The sequence below is a fragment of the Orcinus orca genome, chromosome 12 (assembly GCF_937001465.1).
Source record: "Orcinus orca chromosome 12, mOrcOrc1.1, whole genome shotgun sequence".
NCBI classification, from domain to species: Eukaryota; Metazoa; Chordata; class Mammalia; order Artiodactyla; family Delphinidae; genus Orcinus; species Orcinus orca.
This window is the reverse complement of record NC_064570.1, coordinates 14,415,645-14,432,412: the sequence shown is the minus strand read 5'-3', so window position 1 is coordinate 14,432,412 and position 16,768 is coordinate 14,415,645. Positions and strand designations below refer to the sequence as shown.

Here is a 16,768-nt window from a genome sequence, read left to right as displayed (position 1 = left end):
AAGGGACAAGCACAAGGGAGATCTCTGTGGTGATAGAACAGTTCTGTATCCAGATCTGGTGGTTACCTGGATCTACACGTGTGATTAAATGTGACAGAACTATGCACACACGTGGTACTACTGGTCCATCTTGTCTTCTGCTCTCTTTCCGTGTGGTTTACCTCCACCATGACGCCCTCCACGCACTTCCATCATTCCATCAGCTTCCTCCCTCCTCAACTTTTCTTGCACGCTTCTCAATGCTTTCAGACAGGTCTAACTGGATGTCTTCTTGCTACTCTACTCTCAACACATCCTAAATGTGGCTCCTCCCCTCCCCCCAACCTCTCTACATTTTGCCATCTTTCTACCTGTCACCCACAACAAACGTCAGTCATCCTTATTCTTCCTTCTCCCTGGCCTCCCAGTACCAACCAGTTCATTTGTCTTAAAGGATTCTTTTAAAAATTCATTTCTGTTCTCACTGTCACCAGTAAAGTTCTGGACCCCATGAACTCTTGCTTGAAACTTGATGAGAAACTTCCTAACAGACCACCAGGCCTCCAAACTCTCACCAACCTTATCTAGTCTGTAGAGCAAATATCAGAATATCCTTTGACGTGAAAGCTGAAAACTGTCTGTACACAGGAAAACTAGAACGGGAGATCTAGATATCTGAGTAGAAGTCAAACAGGACATTTCTCCAAAAGCAGTTAAACACATTTACTTAATTAAAAACTTCTCTTCACACAGTCATACAACTTATAGGTGACATTGTGTCACTCTCAGTAGAAGTGCAAAATACATACCTTAACTCTACGAGTAATGCTGAGGAACCGACAAGTTTTATCATAAAGTTCTTCCAGATTTTCTCTGTCCCAGTAGAAATCAGGAGTGATCAAGAAGTCTGAACTCAAGTTTATATGGTGTCTTAAAAAAAGGAAAATCACTAACTTTTAATTTTTATCTTGAATTAAAAAGCATGGTCTATTTTATTTCTTTTTTGAAGAAGATATTTATTGATTGATTTATTGATTGACTGAAGTACGGTTAATTTACAATGTTGTGTTAATTTCAAGTGTATGGCAAACTGATTCAGTTACACATATATATATATATTCTTTTTTACATTCTTTTCCATTATAGGTTACTACAAGATATTGAGTACGGTTCCCTGTGCTATACAGTAGGTCCCTGTTGTTTACCTATTTTATATATAGCAGTGTGGCTATATTAATCCCAAACTCCTAATTTATCTGCCCCCATCCCCTTTGGTAACCACAAATTTGTTTTCTATGTCTGTGAGTCTACTTCTGTTTTGTAAATAAGTTTATTTCTTATTTACATGGTGCTTTATAAAAGTAGTTTCTTTTAATTTTTTTTTTTTTTTTTTGGGGTACGCGGGCCTCTCACTGTTGTGGCCTCTCCTGTTGCGGAGCACAGGTTCCGGACGCGCAGGCTCAGCGGCCATGGCTCACAGGCCCAGCCGCTCTGCGGCATGTGGGATCTTCCCAGACCGGGGAACCCGTGTCCCCTGCATCGGCAGGCGGACTCTCAACCACTGCACCACCAGGGAAGCCCAAAAGTAGTTTTTAATGCTGATTCTTGTAATATTTCTGAGAAACATGTAAACAAAAAATTTTCAAAATGTGCAACCAAATTAATTCAATCTTTATATTAACATTTATGAAGTAGAGAGAAAAAAACCCAATTAAAAAAATTTCTAGGGACTTCCCTGGTGGTGCAGTGGTTAAGAATCCACCTGCCAATGCAGGGGACACGGGTTTGAGCCCTGGTCTGGGAAGATCCTACATGCCGCGGAGCAACTAAGTCCGTGCGCCACAACTACTGAGCCTGTGCTCTAGAGCCTGTGAGCCACAACTACTGAGCCTGCGCGCCTAGAGCGCGTCCTCCGCAACAACAGAAGCCACCGCAATAAGAAGATTGCGCACCGCAACGAAGAGTAGTGCTCGCTTGCTGCAACTAGAGAAAGCCCATGTACAGCAACGAAGACCCAACACAGCCAAAATAAATAAACTTATTAAAAAAAAATTTCTAAGCTTCTTTTTTCATTAAAATTTGTTACAATATACATGCACATATATTTGTATGTGTGTGTGTATAGGTAATCAGATGGCTCAAAAATAAAAAAGACAGAAAAAGGTAAAAATTGACCAATCTTACTCCTATTCTTATCCCCATTTTTCCCTTTCTCCCACTCCCTGTGGGTAGCCGCTGCTAGTTTCACACACACACACAAACACACACACTCTATTTCTACCTTTTTTACATATGAGGCCTGAGTTTGCTTTTAAACAAAAATTTATGTTATAGAAGTAACACATAAATAGCTGTTCACTATAAAAAAGAAAAACCCTAGAGAAGAACTCAGAAAACACTGGTAGGCCCGTTACCCTAACCAATCAAATCCTTTCGGCCCTGCCAATACTCTCCTGTGTCCTTCCAGATCTGCTTCCATGCACACATGTGCACGTGTGTGTGTGCGCGTGCACATACACCTACGTGTCTGGTAGTATGTATACGTATGAAGATAGAGATGAATATTTATGTTGTTTGCTTCCAAGTAAGATCATACCATGTATAAGCTGTGACTGCCACATTTCTATTTTTCGTCATAGATTTGCCACATTCCTTTGAATAACACATAAGCACTCTTATTGTAAAGAGACGAAAACTTAGGATAACAACAGTAAGACTCTACGAAACTATTCACATACCTAAGTATATCAAGTCCTAATTTCTGAGTCCTAGTATTATAATTCGCTATATCAAGTTCTGCTCGCATGACCAAGAGAAGAGGGGAGAGGAGTCTGTCTCCCCCATTTCTTAGCGAGCTCAAGGCTTTAGATGTGCTGTGGGACGCTCTCATGCAAGGCTTTTTATTTTTGTTGGTGCCCTGAGTTAGGGTCCCTGAGCTTTGAGAAGGGCCTAGATGACGCAACACTGGACCACTTCTCTCCAGGGCAAGTAACTAAGGAGAAGGTGGAAAAGCAACTCTTAGGTAAACTATTGACAAGGAACTCCAGTAACTCACCCCACACACGACAAGGGCTGAAACACTGAGAATCCTGCCTAGTGAGAATAACACCAAGATTCAGGGTGTTTCATTCCAAAAATCTTGGGAAAACTACAAGAATGAAATAAACTGAAGGCCTTTTAACTTAATTTTGAACGATGTACTATTATATTTCATCAATTCTAAGACACTCTTCTTCCCATTTTAACATCTCTGAAAATGGGAGGTATCTTTAAAATTGACGATGTCTTACAGGTGGCAGTTGAGACTTAGTTGTCATTGCCTTAGATGACTTATTTCTCTTATTCTTTCCTTTTTATGTATGCCCAAGAGGAAATGTGATCAATCTACATCCAAATAAGACCAAGAGCTATTTCCGTAGTGCAAAATTAAAATTCTGTGATGAAAAAGCATTGTCTCATATGTTAGTGGGCAGCATTCTCACTTTCTTGTGGCATCGTATGGTGTCTTAGAGTCAATGAAATATGGTACATCACTTTTCCGTAGCAATTAGGTCTATTCAGCATTATGATGCAGTGATATACTTTTACTGAGAATTACCCTTGTCCAAATTCTAGAATGCATCTTTCCACCTTTGAATAACACCTACTACACTCGCTGACGTAGGTTTAACGTAGAGTAATTATGGTCTCTCTTGCACATGCACAGTTTTTTCCAGTACAGTCCTAATACAGCCCAACTGCTTCTAATGGGTAAGAGTTCTCCATGCTTATAGTGAATGAAATAAAAACAGCTGCAATTCCCATAAAGGTATAAATGTTCGCTCTTTACTGTAGAGCTACAGGGAGATTTTCTGGAGATTGTTAAATATATGAAATATTTCATTTACAGAGAAAATTTTACCTTAAGGCAAAGAGTTCACCCATTTTCTGCATAACTTCTTCATGAGATAGTTTCACTTTCTTCCCAGCTTTTAAAGCCTATTTGGGAGGGGGAAAATAGATACATACATACACAGGTTTCCCTCCTCACTAGCATTTTCTATGATGCACATTCCTAATCGCTTAATGAAAAACCAGGGGCTCTTTTCCCTAGTATAGTTATTCTTTCACAGTAAAAACAAAGTTAATTACAGTAAGCATGATTTTTAATGTATTCTGAAGTTCTGATATAATTTTAGATGCATTTTTCATGCCACTGTTTTCCTTGTAATTTGTCAAGACACTTTTTAATCGAGAAAAGGGGTCATAATTTCCTTCCTTAGAGAGGAAACATTTCATTTTATTTCCCTTCAATTCAGTTACATTAAAAATACTATACCATTAGAGAAAAGTAATTTGAATTTGAAGTTTTAAAAGGTTTCTTATTTTATCATTTTATACGTAACCGGGTTTTTTTTTTCCTGCTTAAATTCAGTGCGGCTTTCTTAATGTTTATTATTACTTTATTGTACTTCTAAATTCATCATTATAGTGGGAAATTTGTATTTTTCCCCAATAGAACTCAATCCTTGAAAACAAGCATAAAATTGGTATAATTACCTCTGGAATCGACTGAATAGATTCAACAAATTTATCCAGTGCTGCTTCCCAGATAGCCAGTTTCACTGGGGAAAAAAAATTAACAACAGAACATTTATCATCATATTCCTGTTTCTACAAAATGTAAAACTGCACAGTACCTTCACTGCCATTTCAACAATAGTTTAAGAAGCAGATGTCCAAAAAATTTGAGACTGAAATTTAAGAGTCGTTACTTATTATTACAAAAGATGGCACTAGGTAGAAAGAGACAGAAGAAAGTTGACTGGATTTCCAAGCCCTGCTCGCAGACCAAAACTACACTGGGTAGAATCCCTGATTTTCTCCTACTGCATCTCAGAAGCTGAGAGGAACGAAGGGTGGCTCTGTAGAGGGGCAGAAATCAGGCCTTCCTGACCTTCCCTCCACTCCTCTGGGCTGTGGGTACAGCTCAGAAGTCCCGAAGCCTCCTGGGTGGTATGTGCAGCCCACCACAGCAGCAGCCTAGTGCAGACTGGTGGCAGGAACATTTCTTAGAACATTTCTTCTACAGTTCTATTCAGGTGCGTGGATCTCGCCGAAAAAACTGAGAGCCACTGTGACTCTCTGTCCCATTCCTGTGAAAAACCAGAGTGTATTTTTCTACATAGAGGCCCGTGCCCAATCACAGAAGGCTGTGCTTTCTCTGCCTGGATTAGAGACAATGTAAGACTGACAATCTCAGAGAGAAGGAGAGGGGAAAACAAAGGTAGTGACAATAATAATAACAGCAACAACATAAAAAAATATTTTTGGAGAGGTAAGCTTTATCAATACCACTAATAAGGAATGAATAACTATAGCACAGATACTATATATTATACTCTATACTACATATATTTTTCTCTTGGAGGGAAAAAAAAGGAAAAGGAATTATAAGGCTTTGCTGAGTGCTCTGCAAAAACATGTCAAAGTCTTTACTAAATATTTCAGCTTCCCTCGATGAAATGAAAACTATGTGATACCGTCTCTGATAAGTAGCAGTAACTTACCTGAAAGGCAAAGAGCATTTGAGAAAGCAAATTTCTCTAGAATGGCGTCATCTAAATCTAGCTCTGAATTTAACCTGATTTCCCCTCTGTGAAGTTTTGACTGTCCCCTGAGAAAAGAAAAAAAAAAAAAGTAGTTTCTAAATCGCAAAAAGTACCTTTTTTCTTTTGAAAAATAATCTTTATAATCTTTCTAGAGGTCATTTTGGCAATCTGTATCAAGAGTCTTACAAATGTTCTTATACCCTATGATCCAAGTAATTCCACTTCTAGGAATTTATCCTAAGGAAATAATCAAAGATGCAAGGAAAGATTTGTGTACAAAAAACTTTCTATGGGGACTTCCCTGGTGGAACAGTGGTTAAGAATCTGCCTGCCAATGCAGGGGACATGGATTTGAGCCCTGCTCCAGGAAGATCCCACATGCCGCGGAGCAACTAAGCCCGTGTGCCACAACTACTGAGCCTGCATGCCACAACTACTGAAGCCCATGCGCCTAGATCCCGTGCTCTGCAACAAGAGAAGCCACCGCAATGAGAAGCCCGTGAACTGCAACAAAGAGTAGCCCCCGCTCACCGCACTAGAGAAAGCCTGCGCACAGCAATGAAGGCCCAACGCAGCCATAAGTAAGTAAATAAATAAATGAATAAATAAATAAATTTATTAAAGAAAAAAGACAAATGAATAGAGATATACATTAAAAAAAACTTTCTATGGTCAAATGTTGAATAGTAAGAAATCAGGAAAGAAACTAAAAGTTCAAAAGAAGAACGGTTCATTTATAGGAATTCACACAACAAAAATGAACAAGCATGTTTCGAAAGGATATTTAGTAGAAAAGGGAAAATGACTACAATAATTTGCTAAGTGAAAAAATGCTGAATATAAAACTATGTAACTATACACAGTATAATCTGAAATCACATGGACATGGTGAGTATGGGGAGGGAGATGAGGCAGCTGTGACAAACCAAGATGTGTATGTAGAGAACTCTGGAGCGACTGGGGAGGAGGGGGAAAGGAGGGAATCTGGGAGTGTAAGTATCACAAGCAAATAGGAAAAGTAGAGGCTAAACCTTCACGAGAGACGGGAGACCAGAAGACATGCACAAAGGTTGGTGGACGAGAAGACGATACAGGAAAGCTCATCGCGGGCTATTATCACTTAGCTCTTGTCCCAATTAGTCTTTCTATAGCTGGTGTCTCTTTCAAATTTCCCTAAAGCTCTGCTTGTGTCGCTTCCTTTCTCAATACAAAGACTTTTTTTCCTTCTCACATTCCACTAGACCAGTACCTCCCTGAGAGAAAAGACCTTTTAATCCTGTTCATTCTGCCTTCTCTCTCCGCCCTAACATCCCTCCTCATTTTTGCACCCTTGCTGTGACGTGGAAATTGGCCAGTACGTTGCCTACCCATACATTTGACCTGAGAGTGGTACAGCAGTGGTACCCCCATTTCCACAAGTGGTTCTCTTAGAGCACCCTGTCATTATACTTTATACTTTTTACACTCAAAGTCAATGGGAAAAAAGCAAAAAGGATTTACTTCAGAGAAGACTTTACTAGAATAATTGAACGGGTTCATTCTAACGAAGGCACACCGTATTACTGATTTTGGCCGCTTAGGAAACTTACTATTTTGGGGTTATACTATCTACTTGTTTTAATTTATGGGTAGCCTGAGAAGCTATAAAAATAATATCTATCCACTAATATTTATTAATTGTTTCAGCTTTGTATTTGTACCAATAACTTTTTTCTTAAAATTAGTCTCCAAATTAATAATTTATCTTCTCTACTGCTGTACCTAGTTATTCCAAGCACCCTTTTCATAAACTTGATAAAAAGTTGCTTACTCTGTTTTTGAGTAGTTAAGCTCTTCATTCTCCCAGTGCACCAATGCAATTTCATAGGGGTGAATTTCATGTTTTTCAAGAACTTGCATCACATGCTTCATCTAGAAGAAAAGCAAGATCAACCTGAAATTATAACCGACTCCCTCAGTACAGGATAATGTTATAGAGTTAATGCTTATAACATTTTTTAAATTACATTTGATACCATTTCTTCTGCTCTTTAGGTTTTAAGGAGAAAGCAAATTCATGGTGATACTAAACTAATTGGAACGATATATTCACTTGCTTTTACATTTGGAAAACACAGACAAGCTTAAGGAGGAAAACAAAACCTCCCATTATCCCACGACCCAAAGAAAACCCTTAATAACATTATGGTTTGTATTCTTTAAATCTTCAAAACAAAAAGTTTAAGTAACACACTTGTAAAAATTTAAACACAGAGGTATAGAAAGTGATTCTCTGTTCTCCTGAATTTTTTTTTTTCACACACACACACTGTATTTTATTTTTACAAGAGATAAACTGACACCAAGCATTGTAACTGGATGACCACAACAAAAGCAACAATGATTGCAATTACCAAACACGAAACACACTCACACTGTGTCATAATATTGACATTCAGTCCAGGAATCCTCCACTGCAACAGCTCCTTTACTTTGCAGTGAAAATTGATTTGTGTATTTTTTGCCTCTGAGTCCTTGTGGGATTTTTTTTTTTAATTCAAACGGAAAGTCACAAAAATTATAATCATCCTCATCAGTTCACTCAGTCCCATGTAATTAATTTTCTTTTTCATCTTGATCTTTTGTTAACACTTTTATGAATTCATCAGTTTTCCATTAGAGTTCTGAAAATGCTTATTCATTCAGTTCAGCAGTATAGTCAGTCTCCTGAATTTCTAATCCTCTAATGTAACCACCATTAAACTTGGTGCATACCCTTCCAGACTTTTCCCTATGTGTATATGTATGTACATTTAGTTTGCTTTCTATATAAATGGGATGATACTGTACATATGAACATTTTCAATGCGATTCTCCTTCATGGAGGAAACATAATTGATTTAACCGTCTTAAATGTCCATCCATGGGTTTTTTTTCCTATTCTCTACTATCACGATGTCACATGTGCCAGCCTTATGTGTGTATCTTCAAGGACTTGTGGGAATATTTCTTTAGGATTTGTTGGAACAAAAGACATGCACACTTATAATTTTGATAAATGTTTCTAAAATGCTCTCCAAAACAGTTTTTCCAGCTTTAGAATCCAAAGATTTACGAGAGCATTCTTTTTTTTGAATATTATTTATTTTTTTATATAGCAGGTTCTTATTAGTTATCTATTTTATACATATCAGTGTATATATGTCAATCCCAATCTCCCAGTTCATCCCACTGCCTCCCCTTCCCCCCCTTGGTGTCCACATGTTTGTTCTCTACATCTGTGCCTATGAGAGCATTCTTTTATTTATTTTTTTAATGAGAGCATTCTTAAAAAACACTGGGTATTGTCAGCCTTTTACATCTTTGCAAATTCAAATAGCCAATCTGTACATTTTTCTTACATTTATTGCTCATTTATATTTCCTTTTCTCCAGGACACCGCTCCCCAGTCTCCCTCCCCCTGCCCCCTATGTGTGTATCTCCTTTCAGTAAAACTGGGTTTGTATGAGGCATAGTTTTTTTTACCAGCTCTGGTATTATGTTGGTTATATTCTGTAACCTGCTCTTTTAATTGAACTGTAGCATATACACAGGCAATTCCTCGGGAATTGGTTTCTTCCCACGTGACTTTTAAGAGCTGTAGTATGTACACCTTAAATACATACTATGCATGTATTTAACAAACTTGCTATTATTATGTGTTTTGGTTATTTCTCATTTTTGCTATTGTAAATAATGTGTTGATGAACATTTCTATACATCATTCATCATATATAACTGTGATTATTTCCTTTGGATAACTTTCAGATGTAAAATTGCTGAGTTAAATATAGAGCTTTGATATGTATTACCAAACTGCCTCTGAAAAGGTTGTATTAAACAAATCATGATTGGGATATTGAAGAAATTATTGCCAGTGAGCTAAAAAGTTCTAGAAAACTTGATCTAGAATAAGACTCATGCAGCCAGCTTCCAGTGAACTGTGTGTACATGACTCATTTTGTAGGTTATCACATGAGAAGTAGACTTCCTTCTGTCTGCAGGGTAGCTAGGATTGTTCTGATTTTCCACAAATTACTGTGTGCTCAGAGAATGGAAAATGTAGGAAACGTCTAAGTCAAAAAGAGAATTTTGGAAGATGACAGTGCCAGAATCAACATCACACAATGCAGAGCAAATAAACTGAGGATTGTCTGTTAATTTACCTTCCAATGGCTCAGATTATTCAGTGCCCATTAACAATTTATTCTCAGAAAACTAAATTTTAATACTTTCATGCTTTATACTTACAGTTTTGTCTTTCACATTCCAGAAGACAGCAGCTCCTTCCCTGATTTAAAAGAATAAACTAAGTTAAAGGTGGAATACATTCTTTAGGGCCACACATAAAGCCATGCTTAGGTAGCTTCTAGAATGCATCTAGAAGGCCAATTTTTAAAAATATGATTTATTATTGATTTGACATGATGGTCCCTGGATGGATATGATAAACAAAAGCTATTTTTTGAATTTCAGATAAAAAACCTGACCTCTCAAAAATTCATGGATTTCTCCTGTGGTTTGCAGAATAAATAACTATTATTGTAAAACCATTTAACTTCAGGTATCTAGACTCTTTCATACCCGATGCAATTCTTTTTTGTTTTTTTAAATCAATTAATTTCTTTTTGGCTGCGCTGGGTCTTTGTTGCTGCATGCGGGCTTTCTCTAGTTGCAGTGAGTGGGGGCTACTCATCGTTGCGGTGTGCAGGCTTCTCATTGCGGTGGCTTCTCTTGTTGTGGAGCATGGGCTCTAGAGCGCAGGCTCAGTAGTTGTGGCACACAGGCTTAGCTGCTCTGCAGCATGTGGGATCTTCCCGGACCAGGGCTTGAACCCGTGTCCCCTGCATTGGCACACGGACTCCCAACCACTGTGCACCACAGAAGTACCCTGATTCAATTCTGGTGTACAGATATCAGAATAAGGAAATTTTTGAGACCTGTCTCATTAGCTCTCATTAGGCAGATTCTGCTATCAGAAAAGAATAAAGGGTCATGCTTTTAATATCTGTGGAATAAAGAGACTGAGATAAATTAAAGCTTCAGATGGTAAAGGCACCTATGAAATAATGCCAGCCATCCCTACAGTGCTCAGAGTAGACCTGCAACAATGCCACAGGAGGCCCTCACAATCCAAGTCTGCCTTTGACGAAATTTAAGTCTAAAAACTGTTAGGGAACTTGTTTTGATTTCTGAAGTCTGATGTGTTGAGCTGTTTTAGGTAGTAAATTAAAAAAAAGGAAAAAAAAAAGAAAAAGAAGTTACAGCTCTGGGTCATTGCACCAGAGGAAGGAAGGGTAGAAATGAAAGAAAGGTAGGGGCTTCCCTGGTGGCGCAGTGGTTAAGAATCTGCCTGCCAATGCAAGGGACATGGGTTCAAGTTCTAGTCTGGGAAGATCCCACATGCCGCAGAGCAACTAAGCCCGTGTGCCACAACTTTTGAGCCTGCACTCTAGAGCCCACGTGCCACAACTACTGAAGCCTGCGTGCCTAGAGCCCGTGCTCCGCAACAAGAGAAGCCACCGCAGTGAGAAGCCCACACACCGCAACCAAGAGTAGCCCCTGCTCGCCGCAACTAGAGAAAGTCCGTGCGCAGCAACAAAGACCCAACGCAGCCACCCACCCACCCACCCACCCATCCATCCACCCATCCATCCATCCATCAATAAATGGTAAAAATATGATGTTCCCATTACCATTCTTCAAACCATCTTGAGCAATGTGCTTAGTATGTGTGTGGGTCTGTGCTTAGCATCTGGGATGCAAAGATGAGTATGGTCTAGATCCTCTGCTCAAGGAAGTCCCAATCCAGAGAACACTCATCCACGGACCACCAATTACAATAGTGTGATCCACGCTGTAACAGAGTTACGCAGAATCTAGGTGGATGTACACTGGAGGGACACAGTTCCTAAAGGACTAGCAGAGTCAAATGAGAAAACGAGGAAATACCCCAGACTCCAGGAAAAGGTGCGAGGGGGGCAGGCAACGTCTCAGAATAAAGAGCCAGTAGTTTGAGTGGCTGCGGATGAGGGGAAGGGGAGGGCACTCAGGTCAGAGGCGGGGAAGAGCCAAGCCCTGAAGGAACTTCGTGCTGTGATGAGGCGTTTGGTCACATTCCGTAGAATTTTAAGGACCGTATAGTGATCAGAATTACCCACTGAAAAATTGCTCTGCCTACAAACAGACAGAAAGACTGCTGGTGGGGTGAGAAGACAGGCAGGGAGACCAAGCAGTGAGTGTGGCAGAAGGCCAGGGTGGGGTCTCAGGATATGGATTTGGGAGGTGTTTAAGGCCACAGCCAGAGCGCTGGTTCAGAGAAGCACCTCAAGGCAGATGAGAGATCCCAGGAACTCTGCAGTATGGCGCTCAAGCCACATGTGACTACCGGGCACCTGAAACAGGCCTGGTCCAAACTGAGAGCTGATATAAGTGGAAAATATACGCCGGGTTTCAGAGACTTAGTATGAAAAGGAGAACGTAAATCTCACTAATTGTTGACTGATTACATGCTGAAATGATAATAGTTTAGATATGTTGGGTTAAATAAAATATACCAGTAAAATTAATTTCAGGCAATATATGATGTTATTATTAGTGTGGGTCAAAATTAAATTCATCTTTTTTTAAATTAAAAATGCAGCTATAAGAAAATATATTATTACATTCGCGGCTTGCATGTGTGCCTTGCGTTGTATTTCTACTGGGTGATGCTGACCTGGAGGACCTCAGAAATCCAAATTCCTTACTCAAGTCAAAAGGGGTGTTTTTCTACCGGCACTAAATGCTGAACTCTTGATTATGTCCAAGGAAAGTAAGGCATCCGCAGAAACAAAGACAGAGCTTCCAGTTATCATCAACTGTAAGAACTAAGACCACAGAAACGTCATCAAAGTCTAGATTCTCATGGATGGTCCATGTATTTCTGTTCTGCCGCTTATTAGTCCTTTGACTGTGGGTAATTCACTTAATCCCTCTGACCCTTGGGAATAAAAGATCTTCCTCAAATGTTGTGAGGATGAGATTATTTTAAATGGTTTCTATTATCATTACCACTTCCACTCAGCTACTCTGGAGTATCTGGTATCAAAACAACCTTAAAAAAAAAAAAAAACCTTTAAATAAAAGGAATAAATGCATGTGGATCAGGGTCCCAGTCTGAAGTCTTCAGAGAGGTAAGGTGATCTAAAACTTTAGCTTCAGAGGGAGAAGATGGAAAAGGAAGAAAGACAGCAGGGCAGGTAGCATGAACCTGATGAGGGGCACTGAAGATGAATGGGAAATAAGATGCTTACATATTCTTAGTAAATGAAAACCCACATTTACCAATAAAGGCAAGTACACACCAAGTTACCCGAATGGGCCTCTGTTAATGACGTCAGCCTGAGCTTCCTTCAGTCTCTTGCTCTTAGGAAGGCCGGAAGCTGGGGGGAGTCCATTCGGTTCCCTAAATCCCTGCGTTCTACAGGGCACCATTATTTCCACCAGTGGTTCCTGACCTTAGCTTTGTCCAATGCTCTCTCTCTCTCTCTTTTTTTTTTTGCGGTACGCGGGCCTCTCACTGTTGTGGCCTCTCTCATTGCAGAGCACAGGCTCTGAACATGCAGGCCCAGCGGTCATGGCTCATGGGCCCAGCTGCTCCGCGGCATGTGGGATCTTCCCGGACCGGGGCACGAACCCGCATCCCCTGCATCAGCAAGCGGACTCTCAACCACCGCGCCACCAGGGAAGCCCCCCAATGCTCTCTTTTTATAACGTGTTAAGTGCACCCTTTACTGTCATGAATTATGAGCGGTGCGAAAAACTTGCATATATGATACAAAGATGACATAATGCTTAAAGTTAATTTAGAACAAAATGAATAAAAAATCCCTAATCTTTTCCCTAGGGGGGAAAATTCTTTATTTCATAAGAGGATTTACCAGCAGATGCCTAAAAGTGACAAACTCTCCTATTCAAATAAGAACCAAAGGATAAATTTAAATCACAAATAAATTTTGAAACATCTTCTGTTAAGAGAGAAGGTACATCTGCATCTTTAAGGACCACAATACCTGGCCACAGCCCATCTTCCAATGGAGTTGCTTTCTTGTCTTACCTGAAGAAGAATATTGTTCCAGGATCACCTTCTTTTGCAGAATTTTCCATACCTATCACCAAAATATTTGCTGCATCTGTGATAAATGAGCAAAAAGCTATGTCACAAGGTGACACAAGATTTAAGTCCCCTATAAACTTTTAACAAAGTATTTGTGATCATTGCTTCATATACCATGAAGTGCTCTACAACACACTGTCCATTTTTCTACTAAGGTTTCTAAAAGTATTTAATATATGAAAATGAAAAGACCATAAGAAATTACTTGAACAAAATATTCAACAACCTGTGACACTATTATTAGTGCTATTTAAAACTCATTCACGCCCATTTTGATTCAGTAATCGCTAGTCCAGTTGATAATGATTAAAGTCTTAGTATCAGTACAACTAAGGTTCAAGAATTTGGGGGGGGTGGGGGAGGGATGGACTGGGAGTTTGGGGTTAGCAGATGCAAACTATTATATAGAGAACAGATAAACAACAAGGTCCTACTGTATAGCACAGGGAACTATATCCAATATCCTGTGATAAACCATATGGAAAAGAATATAAAAAAGAATGTATCTATATAAAGGAATGTATATGTATAACTGAATCACTTTGTTGTATAGCAGAAATTAACACACTGTAAATCAACTATAGTTCAATTAAAAAAAAGAAAAAAGAATTAAACTTCTTTCTGTAAAAGTAATTTAAAATAAAATTTGAAGAGCCATTAATATATTCTCTTCCTTTAAATATCATTTTATTAATAATATAATTTTAATATTCTCAAACTACTCTTTCCACTGAATTTTAAATTATATTGTATAAAGTGTGGAAAATAGAAAACATACAGAAACAAAGATACAGTCCATTTCAAAACATATCTGATTTCAAAGTTAATCATGAGAACTACCATGACAGTCACCTGTAACTATTTAAATATTTTAACATTTTAAATATTGAATACATACATATACAAATATTCACCAGTAAGTAGTTACTTTGTATATTAGTTTAGTAGTATTTATTATAAGTATATAAATATTCTATAATGTAAACTATAAATAACATGTTAGTCTATCAATAAATATACTAATATTAATATGTAAAATGTTACATAATTTCCTTTTTGAAACTAAATACATTTTAATAGAAAACAAAACACAAAATAACCCTTTTCAGAAAACAGAAATATTTAATTCTTTTCCCACAAATTAGAAGTGGCTTTATCCTCAGAGCATAGTTTTCTATGCGTGTGTTTGTATTTAAGATTTGTTTCACAGACTGTTCATTAAACTGCTACTGCAAAGCAGGAGGTGGGAGGGACGATCTCAGGAGAAAAAGACACTGGAAAAGCCGCACCTCGGAATCATTTGGAAATTCAACATTTTCTAATTTTGATGTTTCACTTCCAATTATTTTCATTTCTTTACCACAATCTGTCCTTTTAGGGGAGAGAACTGTTGAACAGAAGTGCAGCCACAAAAAGAATCTTTCTTTCCCACCAGCATAATTTCTTAACATAAAATTAGGATCCTCAAAGCTTCAGAGCTCCTAATAGAGGATGGGGAATGGGGGATTCAGAAAAAGACCAACTCCTAAACTCCTTTTCTTTGGTGAAATCACACTTCCTTGAGTTCTACATCTATAGAGGGCAAGGCTCACCCATATAGCCAAGAACACCACAAATGAAGTGGGAAAGATCCAGGCCAGTGAGAACAGTACGAGAAGCCCCCAAGTGTGTGGGGCACCCTGCCGACAGCCTCTGGAATCAGCCAAGAACACCGCAGGGCAATTTTCCTTCTTAGAGGCCCTGGACATAGCTCTGTTTTTCTAAGTCAATTATTTTGTTTTTTGCCACCAAATAGTACAAACAGTTGGTTCAGATCATCAAGGCTGAGAAAACACAATGACATTTCGATTGTTTCTTACAGGGTCGGTGACTCTTTTAAGAATTTTCTCTGGAGCAGAGAGGTTTTCAACCTACTATTTTTTGCTACTTTGAGGTAAATTCATGAATCTTCCATCAAAGTGTTCCAAGTCATTTTTTTAACATAAAGCAGGTGATTTCTCAAGAAGCCTTCCTCACACTATCCTAAAATCCTCTCAGTTTAATTCTCTTTTAAAATATTCATTGAGCTTATCTTTTAACTAATTCTGTTAGTTTTAAAGTGTTGGACTGTACTGGTAAATTTTTCTTTAAAGGCTCTCCCCAACAGTTCTATCAATTTTACGGTTCTTCTTTTAAACTAAAATAACTTTTTAACGTGACAGAAATGAAGTGTCATGGCCTTTGATCATCCCAAGTAAGAGTGATCCTATAATTACAGCTGAATAAACCATATTGATTTTAATCTTCGAACTAAGTTCTCTGTGAATATGTTTTAAATTTCCTATCTTTGTATGTTATTTGTATAAAGAGATTCAACGCCACTTTCATGATATAATCCTTCAAATAGAAAATGAGGGGCTTCCCTGGTAGCTCAGTGTTTAAGAACCCACCTGCCAATGCAGGGGACACGGGTTTGAGCCCTGGTCCGGGAAGATCCCACATGCCACGGAGCAACTAAGCCCGTGAATCACAGCTACTGAGCCTGTGCTCTAGAGCCTGTGAGCCACAACTACTGAGCCCACGTGCCACAACTACTGAAGCCCGCGTGCCTAGAGCCCGTGCTCCGCAACAAGAGAAGCCACCACAATGAGAAGCCCGTGCGCCACAAAGAAGAGTAGCCCCCGCTTGCCGCAACTAGAGAAAGCCCGCACGCAGCAACGATGACCCAACACAGCCAAAAATAAAAATAAATTTATAAAAAAAAGAGAACATGAAACCTAAACAAATGCATATTTAAGACAGTTATCATAGGAAAATTATTTTCTAATACATTTTAACATACTTGGCCCCAGGTTCAAGAAGATGTACCTCTAGGCAAGCTTGTTACTTCAACATATCCATGGGAGGTCAGATCTTGAGAGAGACTTCCAAGATGGTATTCATCTGCGGTTGCAAACGCAGTACAGCGCATCAGGTCCTGTGCCAGAGAGAGGAGAATGAGATGGGTTACCAAGAGGTGCCTGTGATGGTTGTCTCTTTACAG

The 16,768-nt window shown here is 38.9% G+C and overlaps 1 protein-coding gene across 5 annotated transcripts in view; it reads right to left on the bottom strand.

Annotated features, from left to right (window-relative positions):
• Positions 1-16,768, bottom strand: part of RMND1 (required for meiotic nuclear division 1 homolog) — a 39,396-nt gene that overhangs the window by 10,120 nt on the left and 12,508 nt on the right. For 4 of the 5 annotated variants that reach the window (XM_033404825.2, XM_004263710.3, XM_033404807.2 and 1 more), the window contains exons 3-10: positions 16,594-16,702; positions 13,687-13,762; positions 9,840-9,879; positions 7,381-7,481; positions 5,529-5,635; positions 4,519-4,583; positions 3,881-3,957; positions 789-909 (exon numbers count right to left, since the gene is read on the bottom strand). In XM_033404825.2, coding sequence (XP_033260716.1) covers positions 789-909; positions 3,881-3,957; positions 4,519-4,583; positions 5,529-5,635; positions 7,381-7,481; positions 9,840-9,879; positions 13,687-13,762; positions 16,594-16,702 — 696 coding nt within the window. Of the gene's footprint in view, positions 1-788; positions 910-3,880; positions 3,958-4,518; positions 4,584-5,528; positions 5,636-7,380; positions 7,482-9,839; positions 9,880-13,686; positions 13,763-16,567; positions 16,703-16,768 lie in introns of those variants that run through there. The other variant, XM_033404839.2, reaches the window with a different exon arrangement.